The following is a 20,690-nucleotide window of genomic DNA, read 5'->3' on the forward strand; positions in this document are numbered from 1 at the left end:
ATGTTTAGTACCTAAACCATCCTTAAGTTTTGAAAAAATGAAAGTTTAGGTACTAAAACGGACCAAAACTGATAGTTTAGGTATTAAACGTGTAAGTTTTTAAAGATGGTACTAAAATGAAATAAAAACTAAACGTTAGGTATGCTTTTGAAAAAAATGAAAGTTTAGGTACTAAAACGGATCAAAACTGATACTTTAGGTATTAAACGCATAGTTTACCCTTTATTCTAATAGGAAAATACATGCAAATCGTTTTCATTTCAATGGGTTAACAACACGACAGTTTTGCCTGATTTCTCAAGCATTTCCGGTGAGAACTTCGATGGCAGCCATCTTCTTCATGGATTTGGCGAATGCAGAGAAAAACGAAGAAGACGATCTTTGTAACCGGAACACGGCCCTGTTGGAATTCCTGTCTGTAAGAAGTGCAGCGTCTGAAACGAACAACCCTTTGTTTTGTAATAACATGTTGTAGTAACGAGTGTCGAATGATAGTGAACATTCAGGATCCATTTCCACTGTTGTTGTTGGACTTGCTGTGTTGGGACATTTTTTACTCAAGGTTTCGGCGTAAGCTCGATCCAAGCTCGGATCGGCATCGCATTTGCTGGTGAAGTTGTAAAGCCTTCTTGAGAATGCCCCACAGCGAGAACTCCGATGGTGTGCGCACCTGTTTGATCAACGAAAATCAATGCCACATTGTTGCATTTTTTAAAAGTCCAGATAACCAAACCTAAACTCGCTTTTTCTTTTTCTAAATAGTATAGGATGATTAAAAGGTAATACATGTTTAAAATTTTGTTTAATCTATTGAAAACACACAACTTGTAAACATAGCTACTCGAACCCATAGAATAACCTTTCTCAGATTTTATGTCATATATTTGGATATTGATATGAAAAATCAATGTTACATGCAAGTATTACGGAGTACATGAGGAAAAGAAACCTTTTTTCTCTCTATGGTATCCATGATTAAAGCATATATCCAATCAGACTGGATTGAGAGAAGGGTGGGGACAATCATTCCAAATTTTTTTAAAAATATTTATGTATTTCAGATGTTTTTATTATATTTTCTATTAATAATATATTTTTGTCTCATAAAATTTTATAAATTCGCCACTAACATAAAATCATAATTTTCTCCTTGTATTCAAGACATATTTAGACATGCATTCAGTGATCCGACATCACGTGTAAGCATTTTGAAGACATCAGATTTTGTCCTGCCAACCGAGGAGTCTTCATGTAACCAAAAAAGAAGAGTTGGATTAGGACTTAAATATTAGTCTAAAATAGAGTTGGATTAGGACTCAAATACTAGTCTAAAATAGGATTTTTTAGTACTATAAATAAGCCTTGTAATTACCACACCAGGGGACACGATTATGATACAGGATTACGCACACAAAAAAATACCCAAAGCAAATATGCAATAAGCCCCAAAGATTCGCTTATAATTTTCAACAGAGAAATAAAAGATGTATTTTTACATATATTGCTTCGATTCTCGCTTGCACGTGGCTTGTTTCACTTCTTCTTTTCCGTTTTCACTTTGAAAGGGCCGATGAACACAAGGGAACCGCAATCTTTTCTCTTAGATCTACGCTTCCCCGAGGCTTATTTTGAAAAACCGGTTTGATTTTCGGTTAAAGGAGGGGAAGAGCTTTTTAAAAATCTATATTAGTCCATTTATTTATTATATGGATATTTTATTCAATTATTTTTATTATTCATGTTATTATTTTACGTATATATATATATATTAAATTATTTTCATTTGATTTTTACTATATTTTATTATATATTATATATATATATATATATAGTTCTTTAATATTTTACGTATAAGTCTATTATTACTATATATATTGTAATTATCTTTATCTAGTTATATATTTTTTTATACTTTTAATAGTTTATTTATATACCTATTATTAATATATATATATATTCTTAATTATTTTTATTTGATTATTTCTTTATTTACGTAATATATCTTATAACTTTATATATATATATATATATTATTTTTTATTCATTATTATATATATATTTTTTAAAATCTTGTGTCTTTATCATTATCATTATTAAACATTATACTATATACTACTAACTTAGAGGGCCCATTTTTTTGTTTTATTTCTAATTAAAGTCTCTTCCACTTTACTCTTTTTGTCTTATTTCTGACTAAAGCCCCCCACTTTCGGTGATGTGAGAGGGTAGCTTTTCTATTTTTAAATATTTGTTGTATATATATATATATATATATAGCTTATTTATTTTATTAATACTTTGATGTATACATATATATATATATTTTCCTTTTTCAAATATTACTATATATAATTATTACTTTACTATTTTTTTCCTTATCTTATTTATTTATTTTATTTATTTTATTCTCTTTATCTTATTTGTTTTCTTTACCTTGTTTATCTAACACATTTCTCGATTTTTTAAGGATATCTTCAAATCAATCTAAGGTAAGTAATCAGGATCAAATTTTACCTTTTTATTTAAAATTACAATTTACTTAATTTAAGACAACTAAAAGTATGCGGTATCGAAAGGGCGGTTCAAGGGTGCTAATCCTTCCTTGACCGTAACCGACTCCCAAACTCGAGACGTTTCTGGTACAACGCAGATCAGGTAAAATGGTGTCCGACTCACCTAAATTCGTTTTAAAGTGGTCGGTGGCGACTCCAATCCACATTTTCCTAAGTCGAAGCCCAATTCCGGGGCTCAACCGAAAGACGGTTGCGACAGCTTGGTGACTCCGCTGGGGACAGGTAAGCGAGTCAGGCTAAGGTAATTTCCAGTTGTCTTTTTAATGAAAAGGGTAAGTTTAAATTTTAAGGTAACATTTCGATCCTTATTGCTTACTTTTGATTATATTTTTCTGAGTAAATAGTTGACTGACCGTTTTCTAATGATTTCAGCTTCCCGAACTTTTTTCATCTAAAGGCTCTATACCCGAGCTCCGAACTCGTTTTAAGTGGGGGTGAAAGCGACGCATTCGTGTGAATTTATTCACCGCATATGCCTAGCAAGTAGCCTTCGGGATTCAAATACCTTATGTCTTCGTGTGAATTTATTCTCCGCATAGACATAAGGGAATGTGTCCTCTCGAGTTTAATTTAGTCCACACAAGCCTATGATGGGTTTAGGACTAAGGGTCTGGTAAGCCCAAGGGGGCTCCAGCAAGGAGAACTCGGGTACCGTTTTTAGAACCTAAACCGGGAGACTTTGAAGAAATAGAGCCTACCCCAAAACCACATTCCAAAACCTAGGACATTTATTTCCTAACCATGTTTTTTTCCCTTATGTTTTTTTTCTTGCCATTTTTTTATTTTTATTCATTTTTATTTTATTAACTGTTTGCCTTTGTATTTGTTTTTTTAGCATTTGCATCATAACAAGAGGTCATTGATCCCTAAAAGGTGTTTGTTACACATAATAATCTGAATTAATGGATAAAGGTGTTGTAATACAAGAGATTAAAAACCCCGAGGTACGACTATGGTCCGAGAAGACTCAAAAAGAAAAGGGAGACAATCTTCAAGGAAGCTATGTGTCAGAACTGGTTAGCTACGCTTCTATTAGCCTAAAGCAGAATGACGTGCAAGAGCTTCGGGACATCTGGGGCAGTTGGAAGAATGATCAGAAATAGAAGTTCAACCAACGGTACGGTGACATTGTATTGTTGCTTCATATCAAGACTGATGAGCCCTTGATCAGAGCCTTGGTTCAGTTCTGGAACCTGGGATACAGTTGCTTTACTTTTAATCAGGAGGACATGGTACCCACCATTAAAGAGTACACTACACTGTTGCACTGTGAAAATATCAGACTGGAGCGAGCTTATATTAAACACATCAAGAGTTAGTCTTTCAAGATTGCACTAGCCAAGGTTGCCGGGGTTGACGAAAGATGGGTAACAGACCGAGCTCGATGTAAAGGCAGTGGGGAAGGAATTGCCTGGCTTCATATCAAGCAACTGATGAAGGACCATCCCGATGAGTGGAAGACAATAGACCTGTTTGCACTGGGTCTGTATGGTTTGATTATATTCCCGAAGACTTTGGGATACATTGATGCTGTTGTGGTGGAACTATTTGAGAAACTTTCGAAGCGAGTAAACCCAGCACCTGCCATCTTAGCCGAGACCTTTCGTTCTCTTAATCATTGCAGAAGAACTGGTGGAGGAAGGTTCATTGGGTGTGTTCAGCTCCTTCAAGTCTGGATTCACAGCCACTTCTGGAAGACTAACGGGGTTGCTTACCGCCTATTTAGCACCACCTATTCACCTTTGGGAGAGTTCATCACTATGAAATGGCATGAGGTGCTACAAAGGAAAAATGGATGAAGGTCTTCACGCATCTTCAGGACCGGTATATTACCTGGAGAGCCCCCTGGTTGTTCTTCAGTAATGTTCTTTTCAAGTGTGGGAATTCTGACACTATGACCCTATTTGGACTTTGGGGTGCAGTTGGGTATTCTCCGTTGTTGGCACTTAGACAGTATGGGGCACGTTAGTTTGTCCCAGCAACATATGGATTATCTACATCAGAGTTTATGTATCACGGTGACAGTTATAAGAAGATGATCAAAGAAGTAGCCGAGTCATGGAAGAAAGTATCTCGGATGGATGTCTAGAAGATTTAGTCCGAACATACCTTTGATTATTTTTATGCCTCTTACAAGATAAAACATTTTTGTCTGAATAAGGATTATTTATAATAATGGACACTTTTCTGGATCAATGCCTATAAATTACATACATCACGCATTACATACTTTGCATTTTTATTTTCATATTTTCCATGTTTTTACAAGAGAAAGAGCAAACACCAAGTTTACCACCGCAAGCATTAAATACGCATCACCCGCGCAATACTTGAACAAAGAAGAGACAAATGGAGGCCAGAATGAAAAAACTTGAGGAGAACATGACAAGACTGCAAAAAAAAACTAGAAGATAAGATGGCTCAAAACAGTCAGAGCACCCTGGAGTCCATCAAGAAAAACCAGGAGTCCTTGGTCGACCAAATCGTGGTCAAGTTATCGGGTTTGCAGAAAGCTAGTACAGTAGGGGGAAGTCCCTTCGAGGGGGAAACCACATCACCAACCCCACAGGTGGTTATTTCACCCGGAATTCTACCCAGACCACAAGAAGATTCTTCTACTGTCAAAGGAAAAACATCATCTGCTATTTAGGTGCAAATTGAGGTTCCATTAACGAACGGGGCCTTTGTAATTATCAATGCTGAGGAAGATATTGTGGCAAGTGTGACCACGGAGGCCCCATACATCGAAGTAGATGAGGAAGTGGTGGAGTGTTCATTCCACTCCTTGGAATTTGTGAATGCCACCTTTTTGGCAGAAGGAAGAAGGATTCCTAAACCCCGACTTTCCAAGTGTACTAGAATGGAGATCATGCAGACTTTGGGAAAAGGCGCCAGGACTAGAAGAGGGTTTAGGAAGTCTCTGCAAGGAAGGATTAATACAGTCCTTCCTATTTCAAAGATAGATCAGTTTGGGCTCGGTTTTCAGCCCAATTACCATGAAAAAAAAAGGAAGTTCAGAAGAACCGAGAGAAAAGACTAGCCAGGTTGACTGGAAGTGAACTTCAATGGGAACCCATGATATTCCCGCCTCTCTGCCACACATTCCAGTCAGGTGATTATGTATTTGAGACCACCTTGTCAGATTTAGAAGCAGATTTGGAGGATTTGAGCATCAATGCCGTAACCATTGGAAATGCTGACAACAAGGATAGATCTGGGATATGACCTCTGCCACCTAGGTTCATGCCTAGCAGTTGGTCGGTCGAAGAACTACATGTGGTTTACAAGAGTCTTTCAGAGTAATATTCAAACCGTACCTATTTGCCTATACCCAGGGCAATAGGTGATCTTTTGTAAGGGTGAATAAACATTATGTTTAGGTTCAATAAAAGATGCATTTTTTTCTTTCCTCTTCCCATGACGAACAAATTTTCCTTTTTTTTCCCTTTTTGAATTCATCGTCTATTTCTTATTTGATATTTATTTCCACTTTCTCTTGAATTTAATTCTTGACTATTTCATGTGGGGGATTTTCCTCTCACGCATGTACATTTTTCCTCCTTTCAGATCCCCAGATAACAATAATGTAGGCACTAATGATCCTGATCCGGAGGTGGATTTTGAATCGGCCATTTGTCTCGGGGAATTTGATGAATGCGACACTGAAGAGGAGTGCAACTTGCCAACAGATTTTTTGAGAATGATAGAAAGAGAAGATAAACAAATACTGCCCCATAAAGAGATAATCGAAATCTTGAATCTAGGTACTGAAGAAGATCAAAAGGCGGTTAAAATTGGTACAACTCTTTCGACTGGAGCAAGACACAGCCTGATAGTCTTACTTTGGGAATACAGAGAGGTGTTCACCTGGTCGTATCAAGACATGCCAGGATTAGACACAGATATGGTAGTCCACAAACTGTCTATCAAACCAGAATGCAAACCAGTACAGCAGAAACTAAGAAGGATGCGACTAGAAATGCTCCTTAAGATAAAGAAAGAAGTCCAGAAACAATTTGATGCTGGTTTTCTTCAAGTGGCCAAATATCCGGAGTGGATGGCCAACATAGTACCTGTGCCGAAGAAGGACGGGAAAGTATGCATGTGTGTCGATTACCGGGACCTTAACAAGCCAAGTCCCAAAGACAACTTTCCTCTGCCACACATAGACACTCTGGTGGATAATACAGTCGGGAACAACTACTTTTCATTCATGGATGGATTTTTGGGATACAATCAGATCAAGATGCACCCTGAAGACATGGAGAAGACCACTTTCGTCACAATGTAGGGAACGTTCTGTTACAAAGTGATGCCTTTCGGATTAAAGAATGTTGGGGAAACATATCAGAGAGATATGGTGATCTTGTTCCATGACATGATGCATAAAGAAATCGAGGTTTATGTCGACGACATGATTATAAAGGCACAGACCGAGAATAAATATATCGAGCATTTGAGAAAGCTCTTCCAGAGATTGAGGAAGTTCCATTTACGACTGAACCCTAGCAAGTGTACCTTCGGGGTAACATCCGGAAAACTGTTAGGCTTCGTGGTCAGGAGAAGAGGCATTGAGGTTGATCCTGACAAAGTTAAGGCTATCCAGAATCTACCACCACCTCAAACACAAAAGGAGGTCCGAGGTTTTCTGGGCAGATTGAATTACATAGCTCGGTTCATATCTCAGTTAACCGATAAATGTGATCTAATCTTTCGCTTTCTCCGAATGAATAGCCATGGAGTATGGGATGAAAACTGTCAGACTGCATTCGAGAAGGTGAAGGAGTACCTGTCTAATTCTCCAATCTTAATGTCCCTCATCCCAGGCAAACCTCTATTCTTGTATCTATCCATATTCGAGAACTCAATGGGGTATGTCCTGGGTCAACATGACAAATCTAGAAGAAAGGAAAGGGCCATATACTATATGAGCAAGAAGTTCACAGATTGCGAGGTCAGATATCCTCCTATTGAGAAGGTTTGTTGTGCTTTAGTATGGGCTACGAAAAGACTTATGTTGTATCACACCACTTGGTTGATTTCCAAGCTAGATCCACTAAAATACATGATGGGTGTACCCACTCTATCTGGAAGGTTAGCTTGATGGCAGATGCTATTGTCTGACTTCGACATAGAGTACGTGAATCAGAAAGCAATCAAAGGAAGTGCCATATCAGATTTCTTGGAAAATAGAACCGATGAGAGTTATGAGCCCTTAAATTTTGATTTCCCGGATGAAGACTTGATGGCTTTATCCTTAGAAGAAGCAAATACTTCAACAGATAGTTCCTGGAGAATGTATTTCGATGGGGCATCAAATGCACTAGGACATGGCATCGGGGCAATACTGATCTCTCCAGAAGGGAGTCACTACCCATTTACCAGCAGACTGAACTTCGATTGCACCAACAACATGGCGGAGTATGAAGCTTGTGTCCTGGGAATTCGAGCTGCACTGGGGCAAAATGTAAAGACCTTGCGGATATATGGAGATTCAACATTAGTAATCTATTAACTCCGTGGAGAATGGGAAACCAAAGATACAAAACTGATGGAATACCGGAAGCTAATACTGGATCTGCTTGAGGAATTCGATGAAGTCACCTTCCACTATGTGCCAAGAGAAGAAAATCAAATGGCTGACGCTTTGGCTACCTTGGCAGCGGCATTCAAAGTTGGCGGGGAATCTGAAATGATGCCAATTTACATGGAGTTGTATGAGTACCCCGGCTCATTGCTACCAGATTGAAGAAGTGAAAGACACCAAGCCTTGGTACTACGACATTTTGCAGTATATCAGGCATCGAATTTATCCAGAGGAAACCACTGAGACCGATAAAAGAACCATTAGAAGAATGGCAGCTGGATACGTCCTTGATGGGGAGATCTTGTACAAGAAAAGCCATAACCAAGTTCTGTTAAGGTGCGTCGATGCTGAAGAGGCAAAAATGATAATGGAAGAAAAACATTATGGAGTTTGTGGAGCACATGCAAATGGACAAATGATGTCGAGACAGATAATGAGATGCGGATATTTTTGGTCCACACTGGAAAATGATTGCATCAACTACGCTAGAAAATGTCATAAATGTCAGATTTATGGAGATAAAATAAATGTTCCACCTCATCCGCTTCATGTCATGACATCACCATGTTCTTTCTCTATGTGGGGCATGGATGTTATTGGGCAAATCCATCCGAAGGCTTCGAATGGTCATCGTTTCATCCTTGTAGCTATCGATTATTTCACTAAGTGGGTTGAGGCTGCTTCTTATGTCAATGCCACTCAATCTGTTATTTGCAAGTTTTTGAAGAAAGAGATCATCGGTATGATTTACCTGAAAGGATCATTACCGATAATGCTACAAACTTGAACAATAAAATGATGAAGGCTACTTGCGAGCAATTCAACATAAAGCATCACAATTCTACTACTTACAGACCAAAGATGAACGGCGCGGTAGAAGAAGCAAACAAAAACATTAAAAAGATAGTGAAGAAAACGACTGAGACCTACAAGGACTGGTATGAGAAGTTGTCTTTCGCTTTGTTCGCTTACCGAACCTTGGTACGAACCTCGACTGGGGCAACCCCATTTTCACTAGCCTACGAAATGGAAGCAGTGCTGCCCATTGAAGTAGAAATTCTGTCATTATAGGTCTTGATAGAAATTAAATTGGATGACGCAGAATGGGTGCAATCCAGATATGATCAGCTTAATCTGATAGATGAAAAGAGACTGAAAGTCATTCACCATGGTCAAATCTATCAGAAACGAATAATTAGAGCACATGACAAGAAGGTACGCCCGAGAATATTCCGTGAAGGAGATCTGGTGCTGAAAAGAATTTTGCCAGTTCAGAAAGATTTCCGAGGAAAATAGACGCCAAATTGGGAGAGACCTTATGTCGTGAAAAAGGCCTTCTCCGGAGGAGCCCTTGTCTTGGCTGAAATGGACGGGCCCGAACTGCCACATCCCATCAATTCGGATACAATCAAGAAATACTTCGCTTAGGATGAAAACCCGAAAGGGCGTCCTAAGTTGGAGAAAGAAAAAACAAAAAAGAACAAAAAGTGAAAAACGTTTAGGGTGAAAACCCGAAAGGGCGCCCTAAATTGAAAAAAATGAAAAAGAGAAAAAAGAACAAAATAAGGTAGGTTCAAGATGAAAACCTGCAAAGGGTGTCTTGCAACCAATGATGGGTCAAAGTTGAAAACTTGAAAGGGCGATTTGGACAATTCAAGAAATCCAGACAATTGAAACTCCCCGGCATCTAAATTTTCCAGAGAATCAACGAGTCGGAGAAAGGTTGCACTCTCCTGAATGTTGTCGCATTCTCAAAGATCCTTTGGTAAAGGTCGTATTCAAGGTCGCCTAATGGATTTTCAGCTCAGAAGTGCCCACATTATTGAAATCTAAGACGTTCATTTACACCCCATCATGTCTTCATCTTCCAGAATATTTTCCATGTATTATTTGTTCCTTTTTTCCTCATGAATAAAAGGTAATTTTTTTCTACACCAATTCCTTTTGAGCATCTTGGATTGAGCTTAAACTTAATGATTTATTTACTTATGCAAAAGATATTCGCATATTACTGTACAAAGATTCATTGAAAAGTACAGGTACTCAAAAGTCGATCGAGGCTCATGCATATAGTTGAGATGGTCGAGAAGCATTTCCCAGATCAAGGATATAAAAAAAACAAACATCATATTTGAACATTGAAGAATTCAAGACCAGGGATCGAAACTTCAAGATTCCAGAATCAAGATTTCAGACAAGCAACCAGAGTTCGAGTTTTCTCTCCAGAGCCCAAAAAAACATATATGCATAACTTTTTTCAGATTTTAGCTAGAGTAGATTTCAACTTAACGACGAAGGATATCTAGCTCGAAGCCGAATTTCACAATAAAGAGGTCATCCACGGTTTCAACTTCACGGCGAAGGGAATCGTGTCATCAGCGATTTCAACTACGCGACGAAGGATATCGCGCCACTCAAGACAACACAAGTTCAACTTCACAACGAAGGGACGGTTGGTTGTCAACAAACCACTTTTCAGTTTCATTCAGAGCCAATTTCAACTTCACATCGAAGGATATTGGACTCGGGACAACACAAGTTCAACTTCACAACGAAGGGATGGCTGGTTGTCAACAAACAATTTCCCAATTTCAGACTCAATTTTAACTTCACATCGAAGGATGTTGGACTCGGGACAACACAAGTTCAACATCACAACGAAGGGATGGCTGGTTGTCAACAAACAATTTCCCAATTTCAGAGTCAATTTCAACTTCACATCGAAGGATGTTGGACTCGGGACAACACAAGTTCAACTTCACAACGAAGGGACGACTAGTTGTCAACAAACAATCTCCTAATTTCAGAGCCAATAGTAAAGGATATTGGACTCGAGACGACACAAGTTAAACTTCACAACGAAGGGACGACGGGTTGTCAACAAACAATTTCCTAATTTCAGGGTCAATTTCAACTTCACATAGAAGGATATTGGACTCGAGACCATAAGTTCAACTTCACAACGAAGGGACGGCTGGTTGTCAACAAATAATTTCCCAATTTCAGAGCCAATTTCAACTTCACAGCGAAGGATATTGGACTCGAGACGACACAAGTTCAACTTCACAATGAAGGGACGGCTGGTTGTCAACAAACAATTTCCCAATTTCAGGGTCAATTTCAACTTCACATCGAAGGATATTAGACTCAAGACAGCACAAGCTCAACTTCACAGCGAAGGGGCGGTTGGCTGTCAACAAACAATTTTCCAGTTCCAGAGCCAATTTCAACTTCACGGCGGAGGATATTGGACTCGGAACAATACAACCTACTTGGATTTCAACTTCACGACGAAGGATATCCAATTTTCATGCTCAACTTCACGACGAAGGGGCCATATACATATACAACTTCACAACAAAGGGTATCATACCCCAACGGATTGACTCAACTTCACGATGAAGGGATCATCTTTAACATCACAACACCAAAGTCTTCAGGTCAAGTTCCACCTTCACGACGAAGTATCTTGAGCCTGAAGACGATTCAGAGGCCACTTGTCAAAAGCTTTGAGCTCATTTTCAACTTCACGACGAAGGATTTCGTGCTCAGAATTTTCCAATTTTGACTCAACCTCACAATGATTTCAACTCTACGACAGAGGATATTCGATATGGACAAAATTTGTGTCTTGTAATCTTTGCTCCATTTTCGTTACACGATAATGAGCAAAGGGGGGCAACTGAAGACACCAGATTTTGTCCTGCCAACCGAGGAGTCTTCATGTAACCAAAAAAGAAGAGTTGGATTAGGACTCAAATACTAGTCTAAAATAGAGTTGGATTAAGACTCAAATACTAGTCTAAAATTGGATTTTTTAGTACTATAAATAAGCCTTGTAATTACCACACCAGGGGACACGATTATGATACAAGATTACGCACACAAAAAAATACCCAAAGCAAATATGCAATAAGCCCCAAAGATTCCCTTGTAATTTTCAACATAGAAATAAAAGAGGTATTTTTACCTATATTGCTTCGATTCTCGCTTGCATGTGGCTTGTTTCACTTTTTCTTTTTCGTTTTCACTTTGAAAGGGCCGATGAACACAAGGGAACCGAGATCTTTTCTCTTAGATCTATGCTTCCCCAAGGCTTATTTTGAAAAACCGGTTTGATTTTCGGTTAAAGGAGGGGAAGAGCTTTTTTAAAATCTATATTAGTTCATTTATTTATTATATGGATATTTTATTCATTTATTTTTATTATTCATGTTATTATTATACGTATATATATATATTTTAAATTATTTTCATTTGATTTTTTTACTATATTTTATTATATATATATATTTCTTTAATATTTTACTTATAAGTCTATTATTACTATATATATTGTAATTATCTTTATCTAGTTATATATATTTTTTATACTTTTAATAGTTATTTATATACCTATTATTAATATATACATTCTTAATTATTTTTATTTGATTATTTCTTTATTTACGTAATATATCTTATAACTTTATATATATATATATATTATTTTTTATTATTTTTGTTTTTTTATTCATTATTATATATATTTTTTAAAATCTTGTGTCTTTATCATTATCATTATTAAACATTATATTATATACTACTAACTTAGAGGGCCCATTTTTTTTGTTTTATTTCTAAATAAAGTCTCTTCCACTTTCCTCTTTTTGTCTTATTTCTGACTAAAGCCCCCCACTTTCGGTGAAGTGAGAGAGTAACTTTTCTATTTTTAAATATTTGTTGTATATATATATAGCTTATTTATTTTATTAATACTTTAATGTATACATATATATATTTCCTTTTTCAAATATTACTATATATAATTATTACTTTACTATTTTTTTCCTTATCTTATTTATTTATTTTATTTTTCCCCTTTTATTTTATTCTCTTTATCTTATTTGTTTTCTTTACCTTGTTTATCTAACACATTTCTCGATTTTTTAAGGATATCTTCAAATCAATCTAAGGTAAGTAATCAAGATCAAATTTTACCTTTTTATTTAAAATTACAATTTTCTTAATTTAAGACAACTGAAAATTATATGGTACCGAAAGGGCGGTTCAAGGGTGCTAATCCTTCCTTGACCGTAACCGACTCCCGAACTCGACACGTTTCTGGTACAACGCAGATCAGGTAAAATTGTGTCCGACCCACCTAAATTTATTTTAAAGTTGTCGGTGGCGACTCCAATCCACATTTTCCTAAGTCGAAGCCTAATTCTGGGGCCCAACCGAAAGACGGTTGCAACACATTTATTAATGATGTAAATGAAACCCTCATTTTTTTTTCTAAAGCATATATATATAATATTTCAATAACACCCATTTCCCGTATACATTTCCGTACACAAGTCATAGATGTCACATAACTTTTAAAACATTCCGCTTTTGAAAACCCAGTAAAAAATTTGTTTCTTTAGATAAAAAAATTATAATACAATTTATAAAACATTCTTCAAATATATATATTATCCATGTTCACTCAAATTAATAATATTGGTTTGCATTATCCATATTTAAAATAACATAAAGCGATTCCGTTGATCCATTACAAACTATTTTCCAAAATAGTTAAACAAAGTATTTTTCCAAAATAGTTAAACAAAGCTAATAGGATATTCATAAGTACATGCCACTAAACTAAGTCAAAATTTCATCATAGGATGTATTACTAATATTTTAGATATATTCCTTGATGCTTGCAGTTGTTATGTACTTTTTACTTCTAATCATGACTTTTACCTACACGTGAAAATCATCGCATGCTAAGTATATACTTAGTGAGGCATAACAATACAAATGAGATGTAACCAAAATATAAGTATAATATAAAATATCAAATACAAATTAAATCGTATAAATCATAATAATACATAAAACTGGCTTGGTAAACCAAGTTCATTCCCAAAACTTGCAAAACAATATTTTAGTATGGCAAACCTACAATTCAATATCTTTCCAATTTATCCTTTTATTTCCCCAATGTATCATTTTGTGGGTTTTGCACACATAGTGTCGATACGGTAATTCACAAACTCATTATGAATTACGTGGGTTGCACACATAGTGTCAATACGGAAATTCATCAACTCATTATGAATTTCATGGGGTTGCACACATAGTGCCAATACGGAATTCATAAACTCATTATGAATTTCGTGGGGTTGCACACATAGTGCCAATACGGAAATTAATAAACTCGTTATGAATATCGTGAGGATGCACACATAGTGCCAATACGGAAATTCATAAACTCATTATGAATTTCCTGGGGTTGCACACATAGTTCCAATACGGAAATTCATAAACTCATTATGAATTTCGTGGGATTTCGCACAAAGTAAAATAAACAAATTCATAAACTCATTATGAATTTCGTGGGGTTGCACACATAGTACCAATACGGTAGTTGCAACATATTCATTAAACAATATGCATATATGATTGTCATAACATATAAGTACATAATAAATGCACTCAGCTAGTATGCCTCACTATTATGCCCTAATGTAATCCGGTTATTCTTCGACATTATCTTTGCCTTTCTTTTTCTTTGACTCAGGACCTTGATTACGATCTAAACAAGTATCCATAATCGCACATACAAATATGATGTTTGTCACACCCTAATTTAGGGGTTATGTTTCTTCTATATTAAATATGATACTGAATAAGTTACAAACTATTTTGTATTGAGAAATTTAATAGCCTTTTTGTTAATCTCGAAATATATAGGAAGATTAGGGATCTGCCTCATAAATTGCTCATAAAAAATATCCTCTATCATTAAAAATTAAATAATAGGTGGGGGTTTTGAAACCTTGACCCATGTAATGGCCGACCATGCCTTAACCACCGAACCATGTTACTATTTCTGATTGGAAACAGTGAACCTTTATTGGGTGATTACCCATTATTGCAAACCATCTCCCATACAGTGAACCCAAACTCTTTCTTTCCTAAACTCATCCCCCAAATGTTGAAGATGCCAAACATACAATAGCCTCTTGGCAACACATTTGAGCTCTAATTTCTAATTGTTTTATGAGAATTTGCTTCATTTCCCAGAAACATTTTAAATAAATTTCTGAGCAGACGAAGCAGTCTACCTATGGGGCGTGGAAGAGCAAGTTGATCGTTTGCTAACTGAGCTCAAGTGGATGCAAAGTTCATTGCTGGAGGTTGATGTTAAATAACATGAGGACGAGAGGATTCGTCTTTCGGTTGCTGAAATCAGAGAGCTTGCCTATGATGCCGAGGATGTTATCGAGGATTTTGCTCTCAGGATTTTGTCCAAAAAGAAAGGTGGTCATTTCGGTTGCATCAAAAGATCTACCTGCATCCTGAATGAGGGATGGACACTCCATGAAACACGTTCAAAGATCGAGGAAATCTTTGAGAAAATACTCAACTTGGTCCGACGATTACAAGCGTATGGCATAATGCGATTGAGGGATGGAGATGTGTCGAGTTCTTCAATCGCAAGGAGGGAGTTAAGGAAATCAAACAATTTTTGTTAAATCGACTATCATTCATCATGATTATTGGTGAACGAAGGCCATATCTGTGATAAGGAAAGCTAGACGAGTCCAATGGTGTGCTTTAGGTCTTGAATGGCGATCGATGACGGTGGTCAGCAACGATTAGCGGTGGTTAGCGATCGGTTGAATGAGCAGCTAGCTTGTTAGCTTTTGAGAGAAGGGAACGAAACAAAGTGGGAAGATAAGAAAAGGAAATTTGGTTCAGAGAGCACGTGGGTTTTGAGAATATTGATAAAGTGAAAAAGTGGAAAATCACAAGGTCAGTCACCAAAGTTTGGTGAGATCTTTACCTTGTCTATTAGTTTCCAAGTGGTTATAGTTATGACATAATAGTTTCTATAAGATCAATTTAGTCCCTAATTTAAGTAATAAAATATATTGATGGCATCATTAGTTTTTAGTTTTACCAATTTAGTCTTCAAATTATTATTTAAATTCTAATAAGCTAACTCTATGGCGAGGGAAATTATTTGGATACGAGTTAGTAATTTTGATGTCATAATTCATGAGGAAATTGTTGGAAGTTGATTTCAAGATCGAGGACGTTCGAATGAAATTTAAATGGGCGATCAGTATGGCACAAAAATCGAGGTAATATATTACTACCTCTTTATGCTTTATGGAACATGTTGATAATTGATAAATGCATGGATGTATATGATTGGACTATTATGCATGTTTGATTATGGATGTACTCGATCCGAATTCGTTTAAATGATCAATTAAGAGAATACTTTAATTAGGTAAAATTACAAAATTACCCTTATGTTGTGAAAAGATAAGATTTGACCATGGAAGATGGATAAGGGGTTCTTAAAGACATGTTGATCAAATGAAACTACTGATGTGCATAATAAATGCTAGTTTTTCTTGGGAAATTTGGATAACCGATTTTTAACTCCAAGATGATTTATGCAAGATACTAAATGTCTGTTAAGGAATCATTTCGAGATCAAAGAATGTTCGGGAAAGCAATTAACCATAGGATCTCGAAATTATAATTATTTTCGTTAAGAGTTAATACCGAAGTTATCTGGTTAAGAAATTATAAAATTACCCTTGAGAGGTAAAAAATAGTCCGAGTTCACCCTGAACAAGAAAGTACTTTGAGAATTCGTACTTAACCCGGTAAATTACAGATTTAATTGTTAAAATCCTGTTTTTGTACAGAAAAGTCCTGATAACCTATTTGTAACATCTGAGAAGGCAGTGGACCTGAAAATCTCCAAGTTAAGAGTATATACTTGAAGAATAAATTATTGAGAATGCCCTTTATAAGGATTGTTCAAAAGGACTAGATAGATGTAAAGTTTAAATTAAACGATAAAGTCGGATTGAAGGAAAAATTTTAAATATCACGAATCTGTAAAATGACTAAAATACCCATGGAAAGAAAATGACCCAAGAATATCACCAAGCTCAGGATTGATTCGATATCCTCGAACTCTGAAATTAATGGAATAAAAATGAGCACCAGAATGACCAAAATACTCTCATGGCCTAGACTAAGTAGATGTTTTGGATTAATTAAGGAATTCAATTAAATATGGGTGTTGTACTACCCTTAAAAATTATGGAAAACAACTTAAGTGAGCCGATCAACCTTAATGATATGTCAGTACCTGAACGGTATAGATATTACTTGAATGCGTGTTCGTCTTCTCAAGTTTGGCTCGATGATAATTTTGGAGGTATTCAGCTCAGCTCAACTCTAGATCATATTCAATACTAAGAATTGGATATTTGTTTGACAAATCAACCATGAAGACTGAACTGAATAAAAGTACAATATGTATCCGAAATTCAGAAAACGTCCGAATTACTCTGGAAAACTCTGAAGTAATCGAGATAGACTTGACTGTTAAATGAAAGTAGTAACCTCAATGACTGAGGATTAAATAAGTGATTTGGACGAGTCTAGAAACGTTAATCAACATACATGATGTAATGTTCTTATGGGTCGTAAACTACAAATCAAGCACGTCAGCATTTCATGATATTGTGGAAGTGTGAAAATTAAATAAAGAATATTGGAGGATCTATTCAATGATGATTTCGAAGATGATCTATGGATAAGAATTTTAGGTATTAAAGAGTTAATACCCTGGAAGGACAATGAATTGACCAGTCGACAAGTATAAGTTATAAGAGTTGTTCGATAATTTGATCAATCGACATGGATTGAATCTTTGTTTATTCCTTATCAACTTAAATCACATTTTGCATAACTGATGGCTCTGTCAGTTATTGAACTCTTCCAATAGTGATTCTAACTTCTGGCATTCTATCGATACACTGAAGATCCTTGTTTCTCTGCCATATAAGATTATCAAGTATCTCTGAATAATATATGTAAACACTAGTGTGTTCCCTACTCACATAAATATTTTATCTGATTTTCGACTTGAATTCTATTCTGATACATGACTTGAATTATGTTCTGATTTCTGATCTGGATTCTGTTTTGATTTCTGATCTGGATTCTGTTTTGATATCTGGAGAAATATTTTATTGGGGTTTATTGTTGGTGGAAGAATACTTGCAGGTTCCTCGGCTTTGTGCTCAGGGCCTTATTGGATGTGACGGAGTTGTATGGTTCTGGGGAACCTACACATTTTGTTCGTGACGAACAGGGGTAGTGTTCATATATTTTTTAAAATATGTTTTAAAAAGATCTCAAAAGTTACATGGTTTTTTGGGAACACACTAGAAAACCTTTTCTGATCTCCTGAACCTAAACATCCCAAATATTTTTCATCTGAACTAAATACTATATGTTATTACCTGAAATATCAATGGAACCTCAGCTCAGCCTAAAGATCTATACATGTTTGAACCGATAAGGAAATATATTTTTATCAGTATCTGCACGTTCTTCAGCATCATCTGGTAGTTCTGTATTGCTGGCTTTCCGAAGCTCACTCTATTACTCACCATTTCAGGTTAAAAGAATTGTACCAGTGCAGTTATCAACTTCAGTAAGGGAGTTCTTCTGGAGTTGCTTGCAGAGTATGGTACATGTGATTAGGGGGCATGTAATTGTATTTTGTTTTACATAAGAGTTTGAAAATCTATTTTATTTCTACACACTGATAAATCATTTTATAAGTTACATGTTTAAATAAAAGATTTAAATTTTCCGTTATATTTACAGTGGGTCACTCCGGTAGCCCTAATGTGACACTCTAGATTGGATCGGGTTACCCGTATCGGTCTGAGGGGGTTACAATGTTAGTATACTTACAAACATTCATCCAAAGTAATAATACTCGAAATTACTATTAATTTCGAATTTTATTAAAATTCACCTTAACTTAACATTTTAGACTGAATAGTATCGATACCCCTCGTATAGTATCGATACTTATCTTCTATGGTACCGATACCCACTTCGGTATCGATACCATTCTAGCATTCTAGAATTTCATTTTTGATTACATTATTAATATCTTCCTCTTAGTATTGATACCTACACATTAGTATCAATACTTTTTGAAATCGGTATCGATATTGTTCATAAAAATCATCCCATTTAACCTTATAGTATCGATATTGTTCTTTTAAAAGCTCTATGCATATTTTCTGTCTTAGGTTCATCTCATTTTGAGTCAACAAGAACTTCAGGTTTTTGTGATTTGTATAACTATAGCATCACTCACCATACAAATAATGGCGTCAAATCTTTAGAGGAAACTCGATTGCTGCCAACTTTAAAGCATGCGTAGGGTAATTCCTCTTGTGCTTCTTTAACTTTATTGAGGCATATGCTAGAACTTTACCTATTTGCATAAGCATACATCCCAAGCCGTTATGAGATACATCACTAAAAACCACATAATTTTTACTCAACTCAAATTGTACAAGCACTGGTGCCTCTATGAAAATCCTCTTTAGCATTTCAAAACTCTCTAGGCACTTCTCCGACTAAAAAAGACACATATTTCCTTAAAAACTTGGTTAGTAGTGAAACTACCATCGAAAAGTTCTTCACGAACCTTCGATAGCAACCATCAAGCCCCAAGTAATTGTAAATTTTAGAAACATTCTTTGGGGTTTTCCAATCCACTATAACTTGAATCTTTTTGGGATCCACTCTTATGCCTTCTGCAGAGACTATATGGCTAAGGAAAGCAACCTTTGCTAACCAAAATTCACATTTGGATAGTTTGGCATACAACTTCTTTTTTCGAAGAGTCTGAAGAACAATACAAAGATGAGCATCATGCTCATCTCTTGACTTTTGAATATATTAAAATATCATCAATCATCGAAAGAGGATACTTGTTCTTTATTATTTTCTTATTTAACTGTCGATAATTTATGTATAATCACATAGATTCATCTTTCTTTTAACCAATAGCACAAATACTCCCCAAGGTGAAACACTCAGTCTGAAGAAACCTTGATTAATCAACTCTTGTAATTGAGCCTCTAGTTCTCTTAACTCAATCAAAGCCATTCAATACGAACCCATAGAAACATGCTCAATACCTTGATAACCATCAATCTTGAATTTCACCTCTCGATCTGGAGGTTACCCAAGTTATTCATCTGAAAAGACATCTATAAATTCTCGAGATGTGGGAATATCATACAATTCTACCTTAAATACTTTATTATCTATTACATTAGTCAGAAAAGCTATACATCTTTCTTACATCATTTTTCCCGCAATCATTGTCGATATTACCTTGAGCGATCATTTTTTCTCCAATAACTATAATTTCTAAATCTTCCGTATCTTTTTGAAATAATCGCTTCTTGAGACAACAACCCATACTCAATATTATCTTAAACTCGTAAAATAATGATTCCATCATATTCGCTGGAAATATAGCCCCTTGAATCTTTATCGAATATTTACTACATGTCCAACTCACACTTTCACAATGACCCATAGGGTTTACCGCTATCATCTCACTCGAGATAAATTGGAATTGAATACCTTTATTTTAAAATTCTTATTTCCTTCTTGAGGCAATTTGTGAAACTTTTTCGGAT

General features: G+C 35.8%; 1 protein-coding gene across 1 annotated transcript; it reads right to left on the minus strand.

Annotated features, from left to right (window-relative positions):
* Window positions 1-297: 297 nt before the first annotated feature.
* LOC120148780 (peroxidase 3-like) lies at window positions 298-7,394 on the minus strand. Its single transcript, XM_039161801.1, has 2 exons — window positions 7,363-7,394; window positions 298-670 (listed from the first exon to the last, which is right to left on the minus strand). Exons 1-2 carry the CDS (start codon window positions 7,392-7,394, stop codon window positions 298-300), a joined length of 405 nt encoding a protein of 134 aa, XP_039017732.1.
* Between the last annotated feature and the right edge of the window lie 13,296 nt (window positions 7,395-20,690).

Source organism: Hibiscus syriacus, unplaced genomic scaffold (genome assembly GCF_006381635.1).
Source record: "Hibiscus syriacus cultivar Baekdansim isolate YM2019G1 unplaced genomic scaffold, ASM638163v2 tig00110987_pilon, whole genome shotgun sequence".
NCBI lineage: Eukaryota > Viridiplantae > Streptophyta > Magnoliopsida > Malvales > Malvaceae > Hibiscus > Hibiscus syriacus.

Bases quoted from the DNA above. Each gene is read 5' to 3' on its own strand.
- LOC120148780 (XM_039161801.1), bottom strand. From the start codon at position 7,394: ATGAGGGACATTAAGATTGGAGAATTAGACAG. The intron at 671-7,362 runs GTACTCCTTCAC...TTGATCAAACAG, and splicing joins AAGATTGGAGAATTAGACAG to GTGCGCACACCATCGGAGTT.